Source organism: Manihot esculenta, chromosome 14 (assembly GCF_001659605.2).
Source record: "Manihot esculenta cultivar AM560-2 chromosome 14, M.esculenta_v8, whole genome shotgun sequence".
NCBI lineage: Eukaryota > Viridiplantae > Streptophyta > Magnoliopsida > Malpighiales > Euphorbiaceae > Manihot > Manihot esculenta.
Genome location: NC_035174.2, coordinates 9,961,048 through 9,974,487, shown reverse-complemented (window position 1 = coordinate 9,974,487; position 13,440 = coordinate 9,961,048). Strand labels below are relative to the sequence as shown.

Genomic DNA, 13,440 nt, shown 5'->3' with positions numbered 1-13,440 from the left:
AATATACATACCACTGGTTTAATTCAAAATTAGGACATGATTTGCTTTCACTACATCCACCATTGTTATTTTCTTTCAAAATACCTTAACCTTTGCAAACTCAGGACCCATTCATTAATTTCCATTTACTTTTTACATTTATTTTCCAACGAACTAATTCTAGTGAATTAAATCATGTCCAGGTGTTTTCATTGGGTGATCTCCAGATCTTACATTCATCATCGTAAAAGTAGTTTTCATGTCATGTTTGAGCGGTGAATGGCCATGCGTTAGTGATATTGATTTGTGTGGTAGGTACCAAATACTACCATGAAAAACATATGTTAGCATATTCTTGATATATTATTATAAGTCTCCAAATTAAAAATCATGGTAATTCATATTATTACGCTTCTTTAAAAATTTCAAAAGTCTATGAGGAGATTTAATATTATGCTTAATTAAAAAAATATTTTATGAAGAATCAAATATATGCTCGTCTCACGTTGAGTGTATTAGTACATATTAGCTTGTATTTCTAAGATTCTTTCGTCATTTTCACTCTTGCCAAGCTCTTCATGTCGGTCGATCCGGAAACAGAGCAGCGCAGCTATGGCTGCCTTCTCTTCTACAACTGGAGACGTTGCTTCTACTTTTGTTTGATTTTTGCAGAGCTATGCTCCTTCCTCATGTTTGATTTTTATTTTTAATTTTAAAGATATCCCAGTATTTTCCATCAAGAAAATAAAATTATAGGTTAATTAATGATTTTTTTAATAGGAAAATTAAATAATTTTATTGTATAAAATATAATATTATTTGAATTAAGTGCTTTTAAAATAATAATGAATTGCACTCAGCAATTCTACTCTCTACTTTTTAATTTTCGTTTCAAAAAAATAATAATAAGTTTGAAATTTTAATAATTATTTTTTTAATAAAACAGAAAAAATAAAAAATATTTTCAATTGTTCGCTAACGTGTATTCACTCTAATAATTAAGTTAATGTTCTTCTTATCGTATCGTTGATTCATTTATTTTTCTATTGTTTCACATTAATTTTCAATATGATCGACATTAACATGTTTAATTTTTTATTCTCTTAAAAAAAAAATTATCCGCAAATAAACCATACTTTTCTAAATAAATAAATAATTTATATTATTTTCTCTTTCAATATCATTGAAAATCATAAGCAAATAAATAAATAAAAATAATTAATTAATTTATCTTATCACATGTTTCAATATCGTTGAAAATGAATGATATAATAATATAAGATTGCTTGAAATCATCACCAAATAAATATTCGGATTTTTTTCTTAATTAATTTGACATGATGATCGATTTGGATCATGGTATTTGGACGAAGTTGAATTATTAATATAACCACAAGTTTACCGTTAATTTTTAAAACTCATAAATTATATTTTGTTGAATTGCATGATTATATATAATATCATTAATTATATATTATCATTTTATTCACATGATAATTATATAATATTTATTTTATTTATAATAATGGAAATAATAATAAAAGAGTAACAAAGCTGTGGTTTATTATTGGATTTGACTTGAATTAAATTAAATTAAATATAATATAATAAACGCTACGATTTTAGAGAAATTTTTTGTATGTACTTAGTGTTTGAAAATTTATCGGTCATGATTCAAATTACTAGTAAATTATATTTTATTTTTTAATATTTAATAAAATTATATTTTGATCTTTTAAATTTTGTTTAATTAATAAAATAATTTTTTAATTTAAATTTTATATTTTAATTAAAATTAATTTCTATATTTTATAAATTAATCCTTAAATATTTTAATTACTAATAGATTCCTATATTTATAAATTAATTTTTCTATTTATTAAATTTTAATATTTTATGTGTGATAAAATAAAATAAAAACTAAATAAAAAAATCTATCATTTCTTTTTTATACTAATTAAATAAAAAAATATTATGTAGAATGGAAAAGTTAGATATTAAAGAATTCATTGTGCTTGAATTTAAATATATATTATGATAAGATTTTTTATTTAAATTTTATTTTATTGATTTTTTCAATTATAAATTAGTTTTATTTTTATAATTAATCAATATATTTACTTTAAGAAATAAAATGAAGAGCTATTTTCTTGAACTGATATTCTATTTTCCACGTCCCCATCTCATAATTTAATTAAAGAAATTCAATCTGGAATTGTCCTCTCCCACCATTCAGGAAAAAGTATCTTACCGTCATGGATTCACATTCATTTGAGAGACCATTATGAATAAATTTAATTTTTTTAATAAGTTTTTGAGAGGTTCCTTGACAATCCATCCTTCTCTTGGCAACTATAAACAGGAGAGAGCCTGTCTCTCCATGAACACTCACAACTCACATCCTCAGAGAGAAGCCATGACTTCTTTCTATTCAATGTTCCCATTGCTTTTTTTTCTTCTCTTGTCTTTCTCATCTGCAAATTCAGCTCATCCCCATAAAGATTTTCTTCAATGTCTTCGCCTTCAATCCAGAAATTCTGCCTCCATTTCTAAAGTCATTTACACTTCAGTCAATTCCTCCTATTTGTCTGTCTTGCAATTCTTAATCCAAAACAGAAGATTCAACACCACTAACACCCCAAAACCTCTCGTTATTGTGACCCCGTTGAGCGTTTCCCACGTCCAAGATGCCGTCATTTGTTCTCAGAAATATGGTTTGCAAGTTAGAGTACGAAGCGGCGGCCATGACTATGAAGGTCTTTCTTACGTTTCTCCTCTCCCATTTGTCATTATTGATCTCATCAATCTTCACTCTGTCAGTGTTGATGCAACTAAGGAAAATGCATGGGTCGAAGCTGGTGCAAATCTAGGCAGAGTTTACTATTATATTGCTAAGAAAAGTAGAACTCTTGGCTTTCCGGCTGGTGTTTGTCCAACTGTGGGGACTGGAGGGCACATCAGCGGTGGAGGGTATGGCGTTTTGCAGCGTAAATACGGCTTGGCAGCAGATAACGTAATTGATGCTAAGTTGATTGATGTGAATGGTAGAATCCTCGATAGAGCTTCAATGGGTGAAGATCTTTTCTGGGCTATTAGAGGAGGTGGAGGAAATACTTTTGGAATCGTTGTTGCATGGAAACTAAACTTGGTTCCAGTTCCAGAAACTGTGACTGTGTTCACAGTGGAAAAAACCTTGGAACAAAATGCAATCCATATTCTAAATCGGTGGCAATATGTAGCAGACAAGCTTCACAAAGATCTCTTCATTAGAGTTATCATAGAGCGAGTTAATTCTACGAGTCAACGAGGAAAGCCAACAGTAAGAGCAGCATTTAATTCTCTGTTCCTCGGTGGCGTCGACAGGCTTCTTCCGATGATGCAAAAGAGCTTCCCCGAGCTGGGTTTAGTGAAAGAAGATTGCACCGAAATGAGATGGATCGAATCCGTCCCCTACTTCGCTGAATTCCCAAGAAAAACATCCTTGGAGATTCTGCTTAACAGGACACAACCATCGGTGAGATTTTTAAAAGCAAAAACAGACTATGTCAAGAAACCTATGCCAAAGGTTGCATTAGAAGGCATATGGCAAAGGCTGTCGGAATTAGAAGTGGAATCAGGACAACTGATCTTCACTCCTTATGGAGGAAGAATGAGTGAGATTTCAGAGTCCAGCATTCCATTTCCACATAGAGCTGGAAATGTATACCAAATTCAGCACTTGGTGTATTGGGACAAGGAAGGAAGAGAGGAAACAAGAAGGCACATAAATTGGATCAGAGACCTTTACAGATTTCTAACTCCCTTTGTTTCAAAAAATCCAAGATTAGCGTACGTCAACTATAGAGATCTCGACATTGGAGTTAACAACATGCATGGAAACACAAGTTACAAGCAAGCAAGCAAGTGGGGTATCAAGTATTACAATATGAACTTCGACAGGTTGGTCCAAGTCAAGACCAAAGTTGATCCTGCTAATTTCTTCAGAAACGAACAAAGCATCCCACCACTCTCATGAGTAGAGATCATAAATTACCGAAATTACGTGAGTTTATAGTATAAAATAAATAAAATTAAAATATGTTTGACATCCTATAATCGGATAGATCCAATTTAAAAAGGTTTTTCTTTCGATATTTTTAACCTCAATAAGGATGTTTGTGCTGTATAATGGACATCCATGTAGATTCCTATACGTGAAATCAGGTTTCGACATGTGTGAGCTAAAATAAAATTTGATTGCAAAAGATTTATTTGAATAAGGTGCCTGTTGAATTTGCAAATTGCGAATCCGACAATTGTATAGATAGTTGTCAAATTGATAGTGGAATTTGAAATTGGCTCAAATTGTAAAATTTGATATAAGCAATAGAAAATAATTTTTAATCCATTTCAAAATAAAAAAAATTCAATTAATTTTTAAACATTCAATTATATATATATATATAATTTTCAGAAAAAAGGACAAGAGGGATGAACTTATTTTTAATTATAATTGGGTAAACTTAAATTATTAATTTTGGAAGAAATTAAGTCCGAGGATTTGTAATATGTTTTTGTAATTATATGTATATTCCGTCGTAGCTAGACACATATGTGAATTGTGAAATAGTGAAATTGTAAATAAAATCTTAAGTTAATAAAATTAAGAAGTAAAAATAAAGTTATTGATTTGTATTTATAAAACGAGATTCTCGAGATTTTAACTTGTATTGAAAGTGATCATCACTTATCGGAATGGGAAAAAGATCTCCATCCTAATATCATGTTCTTGCTAGACACTGGGACGATTTATTTATTGTGTTAAATTCATGTGTTTCCTTACTAAAGGATACATCTAAATTGAAATTTTATCACCATTCTAATGAGATTTTTCCTCTCATGTCCCCTTTTTCAACTCGGGAGAGGGTAATTATTCAGTTGATTCAATTTGAACTGAATTGAATAAACTAAAAAATAAAATTTTGATATTTATTAAAATCAAATCAAACTAATTAATCAAAAATCAAATCGAATTGAATCGATCTCATTTAATTCGATTCGATTCGGTTTGATCAAATTAAACTTTAATAAATTTTTTATTTTTTACACTTTATTTTTAATATTTTAAAATTTAATTAAAATATTTTAATTTTAATATGATCTAATCTCTCTATATTATTGAAAATAATATATTATTATCACTAATCAGTTTGATTCGGATTTTTTGATTTTTTTCTGATCAAAACTGAACTAAACTAAAATAACTGAAATTTTTTAAATTAAAAACTGAATCGAATCAAAATAAATAAAAAATCGAACTAAAATTTTAAATTAATTCAATTCGATTAATTTTTTCAATTTGAATCAAATGTTGCTCCCTCCTATACGCTAGTTCCTCTTCTCTTTCGATTTAGGGCCTCATTTCTTCTCACATTGTGAGTTTTCTTCCCTCTCAGTTTAAAAAATTAATTGATTCCTATTTTTATTAAACAAAATTGTTATTAGTTGATAATTTATAAACAATATATATGTGATTAACAATAATAATACATTAATTATCATCACATTTGTGCATTCCTTTTCATCTGAAAAACCTTAAAATTTCCATTTGGGACGATGATTTTTCAAGAAAAAAAATTCAAAGAAATTTTTTTATAAACTCATACATAATTTTAATTTTTTAAAATTAAAAAATTAAAATTTTTTATTGTAAAAAAATAATAAATTAAATGAATTAATTTTTTATACAATTCTTGAATCTAAAGCAAAAGGAAAGCACCAACTCCAATTCATTTAAAGCTGTGCATTCACGCTAGGATGAGCAAAGCTACGGTTTCACAGGCATGGACTAGTAATGGGGAAAATTATATTGTAAGTAGGTGATTTCATATCAATAAATGACGAATCTCTAAAAGTTTAATATATAGATGGATTAACTGAGATTCAGCTAGGTCATCTATTTAGAGTGTGATTTAATTTAATGAACAGATTAATGAACCGGGATGAATTCAATGAGGAGTGAATATTTTGAGATTTTATATAAGTTTTTTAATATTTGATAAATATCTGCAAAATATAAAAAAATGGACAGAAGTCTATTGAAAATGACTGGCGGAAACCTCCAACATTTAATTCAGATTTAGAATTTTTTTAATGATACATTATTGGAAAAAGATGATAAGAGAAATTAAAGTAGAGAAGAGAAGAGAAAGAAATAACTCGAGAGAGGAAGGAGAGAGAATGTGTTTGTGGAAGAGAGAGTACGGTCCCTCTTTGATATACATACCTATGATCGTTTTGACACTCCTTGTGTTATGTTCTATTAGACTGAATGGAGATATCCTCTTGTTGGCGTGCCCGACGGCTTATTAATGATGGGTAATTGGATAATAAATATAAAGCCGATTAGTCCATGCTCATTTATAATTCTGGTGATGTACTGAGGAGACAACCAATGTATAGGAAGTCAACATCCTCAGATCATGCTCGGCTCAACCACTCAGTACCGAAGTGGTTTTTTTGTCATCGAGATTGATAGTGTTCGTATTTAATTTCTATTTGCAATATGAATTTTAAAGAGTTATACCTATCCATTTAAAATTTTGATAAAATTAGAGGGGTTGGTTGTTTGATTTTCATACCCCATAAATAAGATTTTCTAGTGTTTCTTGGAATAGTTAAAAAGATTCACACGATTATCTTAAATCTTACATTACATACACGTGTCGTAATATTAATGAATCATATTATTTAAAAAAATATTTGATAATTTCTTTTGGACTCACTTTTTTTATTTGTACCTTTATTTTTATGGTAAGTTCAGCAGTTTTAGAAAAATCTATAAGTTAGTTAATATTTATTTTATAGTAATTTTTTAAAAAAATAGTAAATAATTTAGTTTTTAAAATTTTATTTTATTCACATAATAATTATTTTATTAAATTTATCATTAATTAATTATAAATTTAAGAAATAAATTTAAATTAAAAAGATTAAATTATTATAAATATTAAAAATTATAAATATTAAAATTAATGAGATTAAATAGTAATAAAAAGCAAATTTCAAATAAAAAATTGGGCTAAACTTCAGGATCAAAATGGACCCTCAAACAGTGAAGCCCAATTACGTATATATGTATTTATTAGTGAAGTCCAAATACTTAAATTAAGATTATAACCTATTAAAAATTTAAATTTATAAAAATTATATAATAATTAAATATAAATTAAATATCTCATTAATGATTTGTGAAAATGAATAAAAATAATTTAACTTATTACTAAAAATTTTAGGACTATAATTTTATTATTAAAATTTAGAGTATAATCAGTAAAGTTTATAGCGTAATAAGTAATATATATATATATATATATATATATATATATATGATTAATTTTTATATTTTTTCAAAAAATTATCAATAATGTAATTATTTTAAATTTAATAATTATAATTTTTATGAGTTCAAGTGTTAAAAAAGTTATGATTTTAATTAAGTATTCAATGGATTAATTGTTAATTTAATCGTACTTTAAATTTGAAAATTGTTATACTTTATCCCTTCTCTTTAATTTCTTATCACAATTTTTAATTTATCATTTTAAAAATGTTATATACAAATTTATTTTATAAATAAAGAATTTAAATTAATTAAAAATAATTAAACTATAGAAGATTTCAATTTATTTATTTTTAAATTAAAAAATTATTTTTTGTTTAAATAAAAAATTATTACAAAAATTAATTACATTAAATTTTGAAATGATAGAGGTATAAATAAACCAAATTATTGATGAGTTATTTGATATTCGATTCGATAAAAATTGAACCAAATTTAATTTGATTTATAAACGAGTCAAGTTTAAGTTGCATAGTATTCGAATCGTTAAATCTCATAAACTTGATTTGTTTTCGAGTTCATTAATAGGTTCACGAACATGTTTTTAAATAGTCTCTTCAAACATATTGATATTAATATTATAGGAGAAATAAATTCAAATTTTATATATATTTTTATAAGTTAAATTTAAATTTTTTAAATTTCAGCTCTATATAATTTAATTATATTATTAAAATTTATATATATTTAGATCGTTAAAATTTAAAAATTTATTTTTATAAGTTTATGAGTTAATATATATATACTTTTTTTAATTAAAATTATTTAATTTTAAACTAAAATTTATTATACATATAAATAAATTAAATTATTCAAAACTATACTCGATAAAAACTTGATTCATCTAAACTTATTTGCTAAATAAATCAAGATTGAACTTATTAATATTCGAATAAAATTTGAATTTGAAAAAATTTTAATAAATCAAACTTAAATTTTTCAAAGGCCCGTTCGACTCGATTCATTTGAACTTAAAGAATGCTAAATTTTATATTTTCAACTGAAAATTATTAGAATAAACTATCTAATTAGGAGTAAATTACGTAATTATAGATATTTGCACAACTAATAAATCTAATATATTGTTTCCTATACATGCTTATTTTGTTTTCTTAGAATAGAATTGCTTCCTTTTTCTTTCCTGATTTTGTGTTATTAATATATTTTTATATAATCTCATTTCCGGAAAAAAAATACACAACAACTGAATCATTCACAGATTCTATCGTTCAACATGGTATTAGAGCAATTTTGATCCTTCTTGAATTGCTTTCCAAATTTCATATTTTGAAACCACCACCATACCTTACCATCTGCAACATCGTATTTTGTATTGCCCAGCCACCATTTGCGTTCCCATTTTTTCTTTCCACCAAGTCATTGCCCAAACACTATTCTGGATCTAAATGGCTGAGACCAATCTCATTGTCCCAACTCTACAAAACAACCAAATACCACCGATCATCATCAACCTATAGACAGTTCTGCATTCCCTACCAGTGTTATACTTAATAAAATCAACTACCCATTATAGTCACAAATCATGGAGATGCTCATTGGCTATCGTAATAAGGCTGGAGATCTCACTGGAGAAGCGAAGAAGCCACCACCTGAAGATCCTAGTTACGTAATACGAGTCACCGAAAATTACAAAGTGAAAAGTTGGCTTATTGATTCAATGGATCCATTGCTAATGCAGCGGTTCATTCGTCTTTCCACGGCTAAAGAAATTTGGGAAGCTGTACCAAAGACCTTCTATGATAAATCGGATGAGACTTGTCTCTTTGAATTGAATCAGAAATCCTTTTATACCACACAGAATGGTAGACCATTATTCATATATTATAATGAACTTGTTGCTATTTTCCAGGAAATAGATCACTGTAATACCCGGCTAGACTCCGGTATCGGAATTCCTACCATCCAGTGGAATTTCGGATGTCGGAAACTTCTAGAAGGGTAAAATCATGTTTTAATAAAATGTTTTAATGTATTTTAAGGTTTTAAGTAAGAAAGAAATTGAGTTTTAAATGAAAAAGACCATGGAGGAAAATCCAGGTTCTGCCGCCGAACCTCATGTTCGGCCGCCGAACTTGCATGAGTTTTGGAGGCACTTTAGGCTTCCAAAGGTGGCCTGGCCAGCCCCTATAAGAAGCCCCATGGCCGAAAATGGGCGAGTTTCTTCCCCATTTTCGGCCAGAGGTGAGTCCATGCCCTCTCGTGGTTGATTTTGATGATTTTTTCTCAAACCTTTCAAGTGTTAACAAGCGTTTACTTGGTTTTTGAAGATTTGTGAGCTTAGAACAAGTTTTTGGAGTTTGGAGGCCCAAGGAGCTAGATCTCTCCCACCTCCGAGTTGGATCGCCTCTCCTCTCGATCTTCAAGAGGTAAGAGTAGATCCTCACCTCTTTTCATGTTTTGACTAAGTTTCTTGAAGGTTCATAGGGTAGAAATGCATGATTAGGTTAGTTGTTTAGAGTTAAGACTTATGTGCTTTTAAGGTTAATGTATGTTGTATAAGTATGTTTGATGTGTTTGTGTTGGGGTTTAGGTTAGTTTGAGACCCCTATAAGCTTATGTATGTGTGTATACATGTTTTGGAAGTGTTGGATTTGAGTTGAAAGGTTTGGGAGGCAAATGTGCATAGGATGGCTGAGTTCTGCCACTTTGGAAGAACTCAGGTTCGGCAGCCGAAGGACTTTCGGCCGCCGAACCTGCCTGTGGAGGCAAGCCTTTGGCTGCCGAACCCTGCCCCCGAAAGTGGACTTTTGGCTTTGGAAGGAACTTTCGGCCGCCGAAGGTGCCGCCGAACATGCATGAGTTTCGTCTCTAGAAGGAACTTTTGGCCGTCGAAGGTGCCGCCGAAAATGACTGAGTTTCGGCTCTGGAGGGACTTTCGGCCGCCGAACCTGCCGCCGAAAGTGCTTTGTTCAGCCTCCTTTTGCATGATTTTCTATGCATGTTTGTGATATTTTATGGGGTTTTTGGGGAGTAGTTTAGAGTCATGTTAGTATATGTTTGGTCCTCATTTGAGTCCACCGTGTAGGTTCGGACTCGAGGAACCGAGGACCCCAGCAGTGAGATAGCTACTTTCGAGTCTTTTCAGAGCTAGCCTGAGGTGAGTAGAATGGACCTTTATTTCCAAAGCAAATAAATAAAATTGAGCATGTTCATGCATCACGAATGCCATATGATATATTAGGTTGTTTGCATTAGAATTCACGAAAATGTTGCATTGCATAATATGATGATGATGTGGATGAATGTTGGATGATCCTTTAGCCCTCACTATGATGAGATATGATATGATGTGATATGGAAGTCCAGGTGTGGCCTACACTACGCCCCCAGCTCGAGTGGATATGTATGATATGATATGTGTAAGAGAAAGACCAGGTGTGGCCTGCACTACGCCCCTGGCCTGATTGGATTATTTAGAGGGCTATTGGTGACAAGTTCATCCTTAATGTGATTTGTTTGTGATGTGATGCATTTCATAAAAGCATGAATGTTAAATTTAATGTTTTACTATTCTGCTCACTGGGCTCTAGGACGCAGGCCAGTGGCAAAGGCAGAGGGAGAGGGGCAGCCTCTTCTTCAGCGGGTTTCAGGAGTGAAGGTCCATCAGCTCCAGCACGGATCTTCACCATGACACAGCAGGAGGCAAATGCATCAAACACCGTGGTGTCAGGTAATCTCATCATTGGTTGTTCAGATGTTTATGCCTTAATGGGCCCTGGTGCATCTCATTCTTTTATTGCTCCGAGAGCCGTCGAGAGGTTGGGTTTGATGGTCTCTGGGTTAGAGTGTCCCCTATGGGTCAGTGGACCCAAGTGTGACTCGTCAGTGGCCGAGTCAGTCTGCCAGTGTAGTCCAGTTTTTGTGGAGGGGAGATGCCTTTCAGCCGACCTTATGGTTCTAGATTTGACAGATTTTGACGTTATTCTAGGGATGGATTGGCTATCTACCCATGGTGCTACCTTGGACTGCAAAGACAAGGTAGTCAAGTTCAGAGGTCAGGATGGGTCAGAGGTCGTCTTCAGAGGAGACAGGAGGGGTACACCTAGAGGTTTGATATCAGCCCTACAGGCTCGTAGGTTGCTCAGGAGGGGTTGTCAGGGTTTTCTAGCTCATGTGAGGGGAGCTGGATAGTCATGTTAGAGAGCCCGCCTCAGTGCCCATGGTCAGAAAGTTTTTAGATGTCTTTCCAGACGAGCTGCCAGGTTTACCACCTGCTAGGGAGATAGAGTTTGAAATTGAATTGGTGCATGAAATCAGACCGATCTCTATCCCTCCCTACAGGATGGCACCAGCAGAATTGAAGGAGCTTAAGGAGCAGTTGCAAGAGCTGGTAGAAAAGGGCTTCATCCGACCGAGTACCTCACCTTGGGGTGCTCCAGTGCTGTTTGTGAAAAAGAAAGATGGATCCCTTAGACTTTGTATCGACTACAGGCAGTTAAACAAAGTCACTACCAAGAATAAGTACCCGTTGCCTATGATCAACGATCTATTCGACCAGCTAGCAGGAGCAGGTTTTTTCTCCAACATAGATTTGAGATCTGGGTACCATCAGTTGAGAATAAGAGAAGCAGATGTGCCGAAGACGGTATTCAGGACCAGATATGGGCACTATGAGTTCCTGGTGATGCCGTTCGGGTTAACCAATGCCCCTGCAATATTCATGGATCTCATAAACAGAGTTTTCAGTCAGTATCTGGATCACTTTGTTATTGTCTTCATTGATGATATCTTAGTGTATTCCAGGAATGCAGAGGAGCATGCCCATCATCTGAGGACAGTTCTGCATACCTTGAGGGAACATGGCTTGTATGCCAAGTTCTCCAAGTGTGAGTTCTGGCTAAGGAGGAGCATTTCATTCTTGGGGCATGTTGTGTCAGAAAATGGAATCGAAGTAGACCCCAAAAAGGTAGAAGCTATGGCTAACTGGCCTAGACCCACTACAGTGACAGAGATCAAGAGCTTTTTGGGTTTGGCAGGTTACTACAGGAGGTTCGTTCAGGACTTCTCAAAAATTGCCGCTCCTATGACCAGATTAACTAAGAAGAATCAGAGGTTTGTGTGGACTGACCAGTGTGAAGAGAGCTTTGAAGAGCTAAAGAAGAGGTTGACGTCGGCACCGGTGTTAGCTCTGCCAACTAGTAATGAAGACTTCACAGTGTATTGTGATGCGTCCCGTGTGGGACTGGGTTGTGTGCTGATGTAGAATGAAAGGGTGATTGCTTATGCTTCTAGGCAGCTGAAGAAGCACGAGTTGAATTACCCTACACATGACCTAGAAATGATAGCGGTGATCTTTGCACTCAAGATGTGGAGGCATTACCTTTATGGGGTAAAATGTGAGATCTTCACAGATCATAAAAGCTTGCAGTACATCTTGAGTCAAAAAGAGTTGAACCTGAGGCAGAGAAGATGGGTAGAACTACTTAGTGACTATGATTGCAAGATTCAATACCATCCGGGTAAGGTGAATGTCATGGCAGACACCTTAAGCCGGAAATCACTTGGCAGTTTATCCCATATTACAGCAGAGAGAAGACCAGCGGTGAGGCAGTTCTTCGAGCTCATTAATGAAGGTTTGCAATTGGAGTTGTCTGGTACAGGTGCTTTGATAGCCCAGATGAGAGTGACACCTGTGTTTCTGGAGCAGGCGGCTCAGAAACAGCACGAGGACCCAGAGTTAGTGAAGATTGCCAGGACTGTTTAGTCAGGCAAGAACGAAGAGTACAGATTTGACAGCAAGGGGATCCTCCGCTATGGGAATAGATTGTGTGTACCAGATGACGTGGGTCTGAAGGGAGACATTATGAAGGAAGCTCATAATGCCAGATACAGTGTTCACCCTGGAGCCACCAAAATGTACCAGGATCTGAAAAGAGTCTATTGGTGGCCAGCTATGAAAAGAGAAGTGGCACAGTTCGTGTCAGCCTGCGAAGTATGTCAGAGGGTGAAACTGAAACATCAGAAGCCGGCTGGGATGCTTAACCCACTACCTATTCTAGAGTGGAAATGGGAGAATATAGCTATGGACTTCGTGGTGGGGTTACCGGCGACGTCCAACA

The 13,440-nt window shown here is 32.8% G+C and overlaps 1 protein-coding gene across 1 annotated transcript; it reads left to right on the top strand.

The window, feature by feature from the left end:
- The first annotated feature begins 2,392 nt into the window (after window positions 1-2,392).
- On the top strand, window positions 2,393-4,218 carry LOC110630978 (cannabidiolic acid synthase-like 2). Its single transcript, XM_021778647.2, has one exon. The coding sequence runs from the start codon at window positions 2,396-2,398 to the stop codon at window positions 3,992-3,994; it is 1,599 nt and encodes a 532-aa protein (XP_021634339.1). The 5' UTR covers window positions 2,393-2,395; the 3' UTR covers window positions 3,995-4,218.
- The last annotated feature ends 9,222 nt before the right edge of the window (window positions 4,219-13,440 follow it).

What these genes read in the sequence shown, in the direction of transcription:
- LOC110630978 (XM_021778647.2), top strand. Translation starts at nt 2,396, where the DNA reads ATGACTTCTTTCTATTCAATGTTCCCATTGCTTTTTTTTCTTCTCTTG.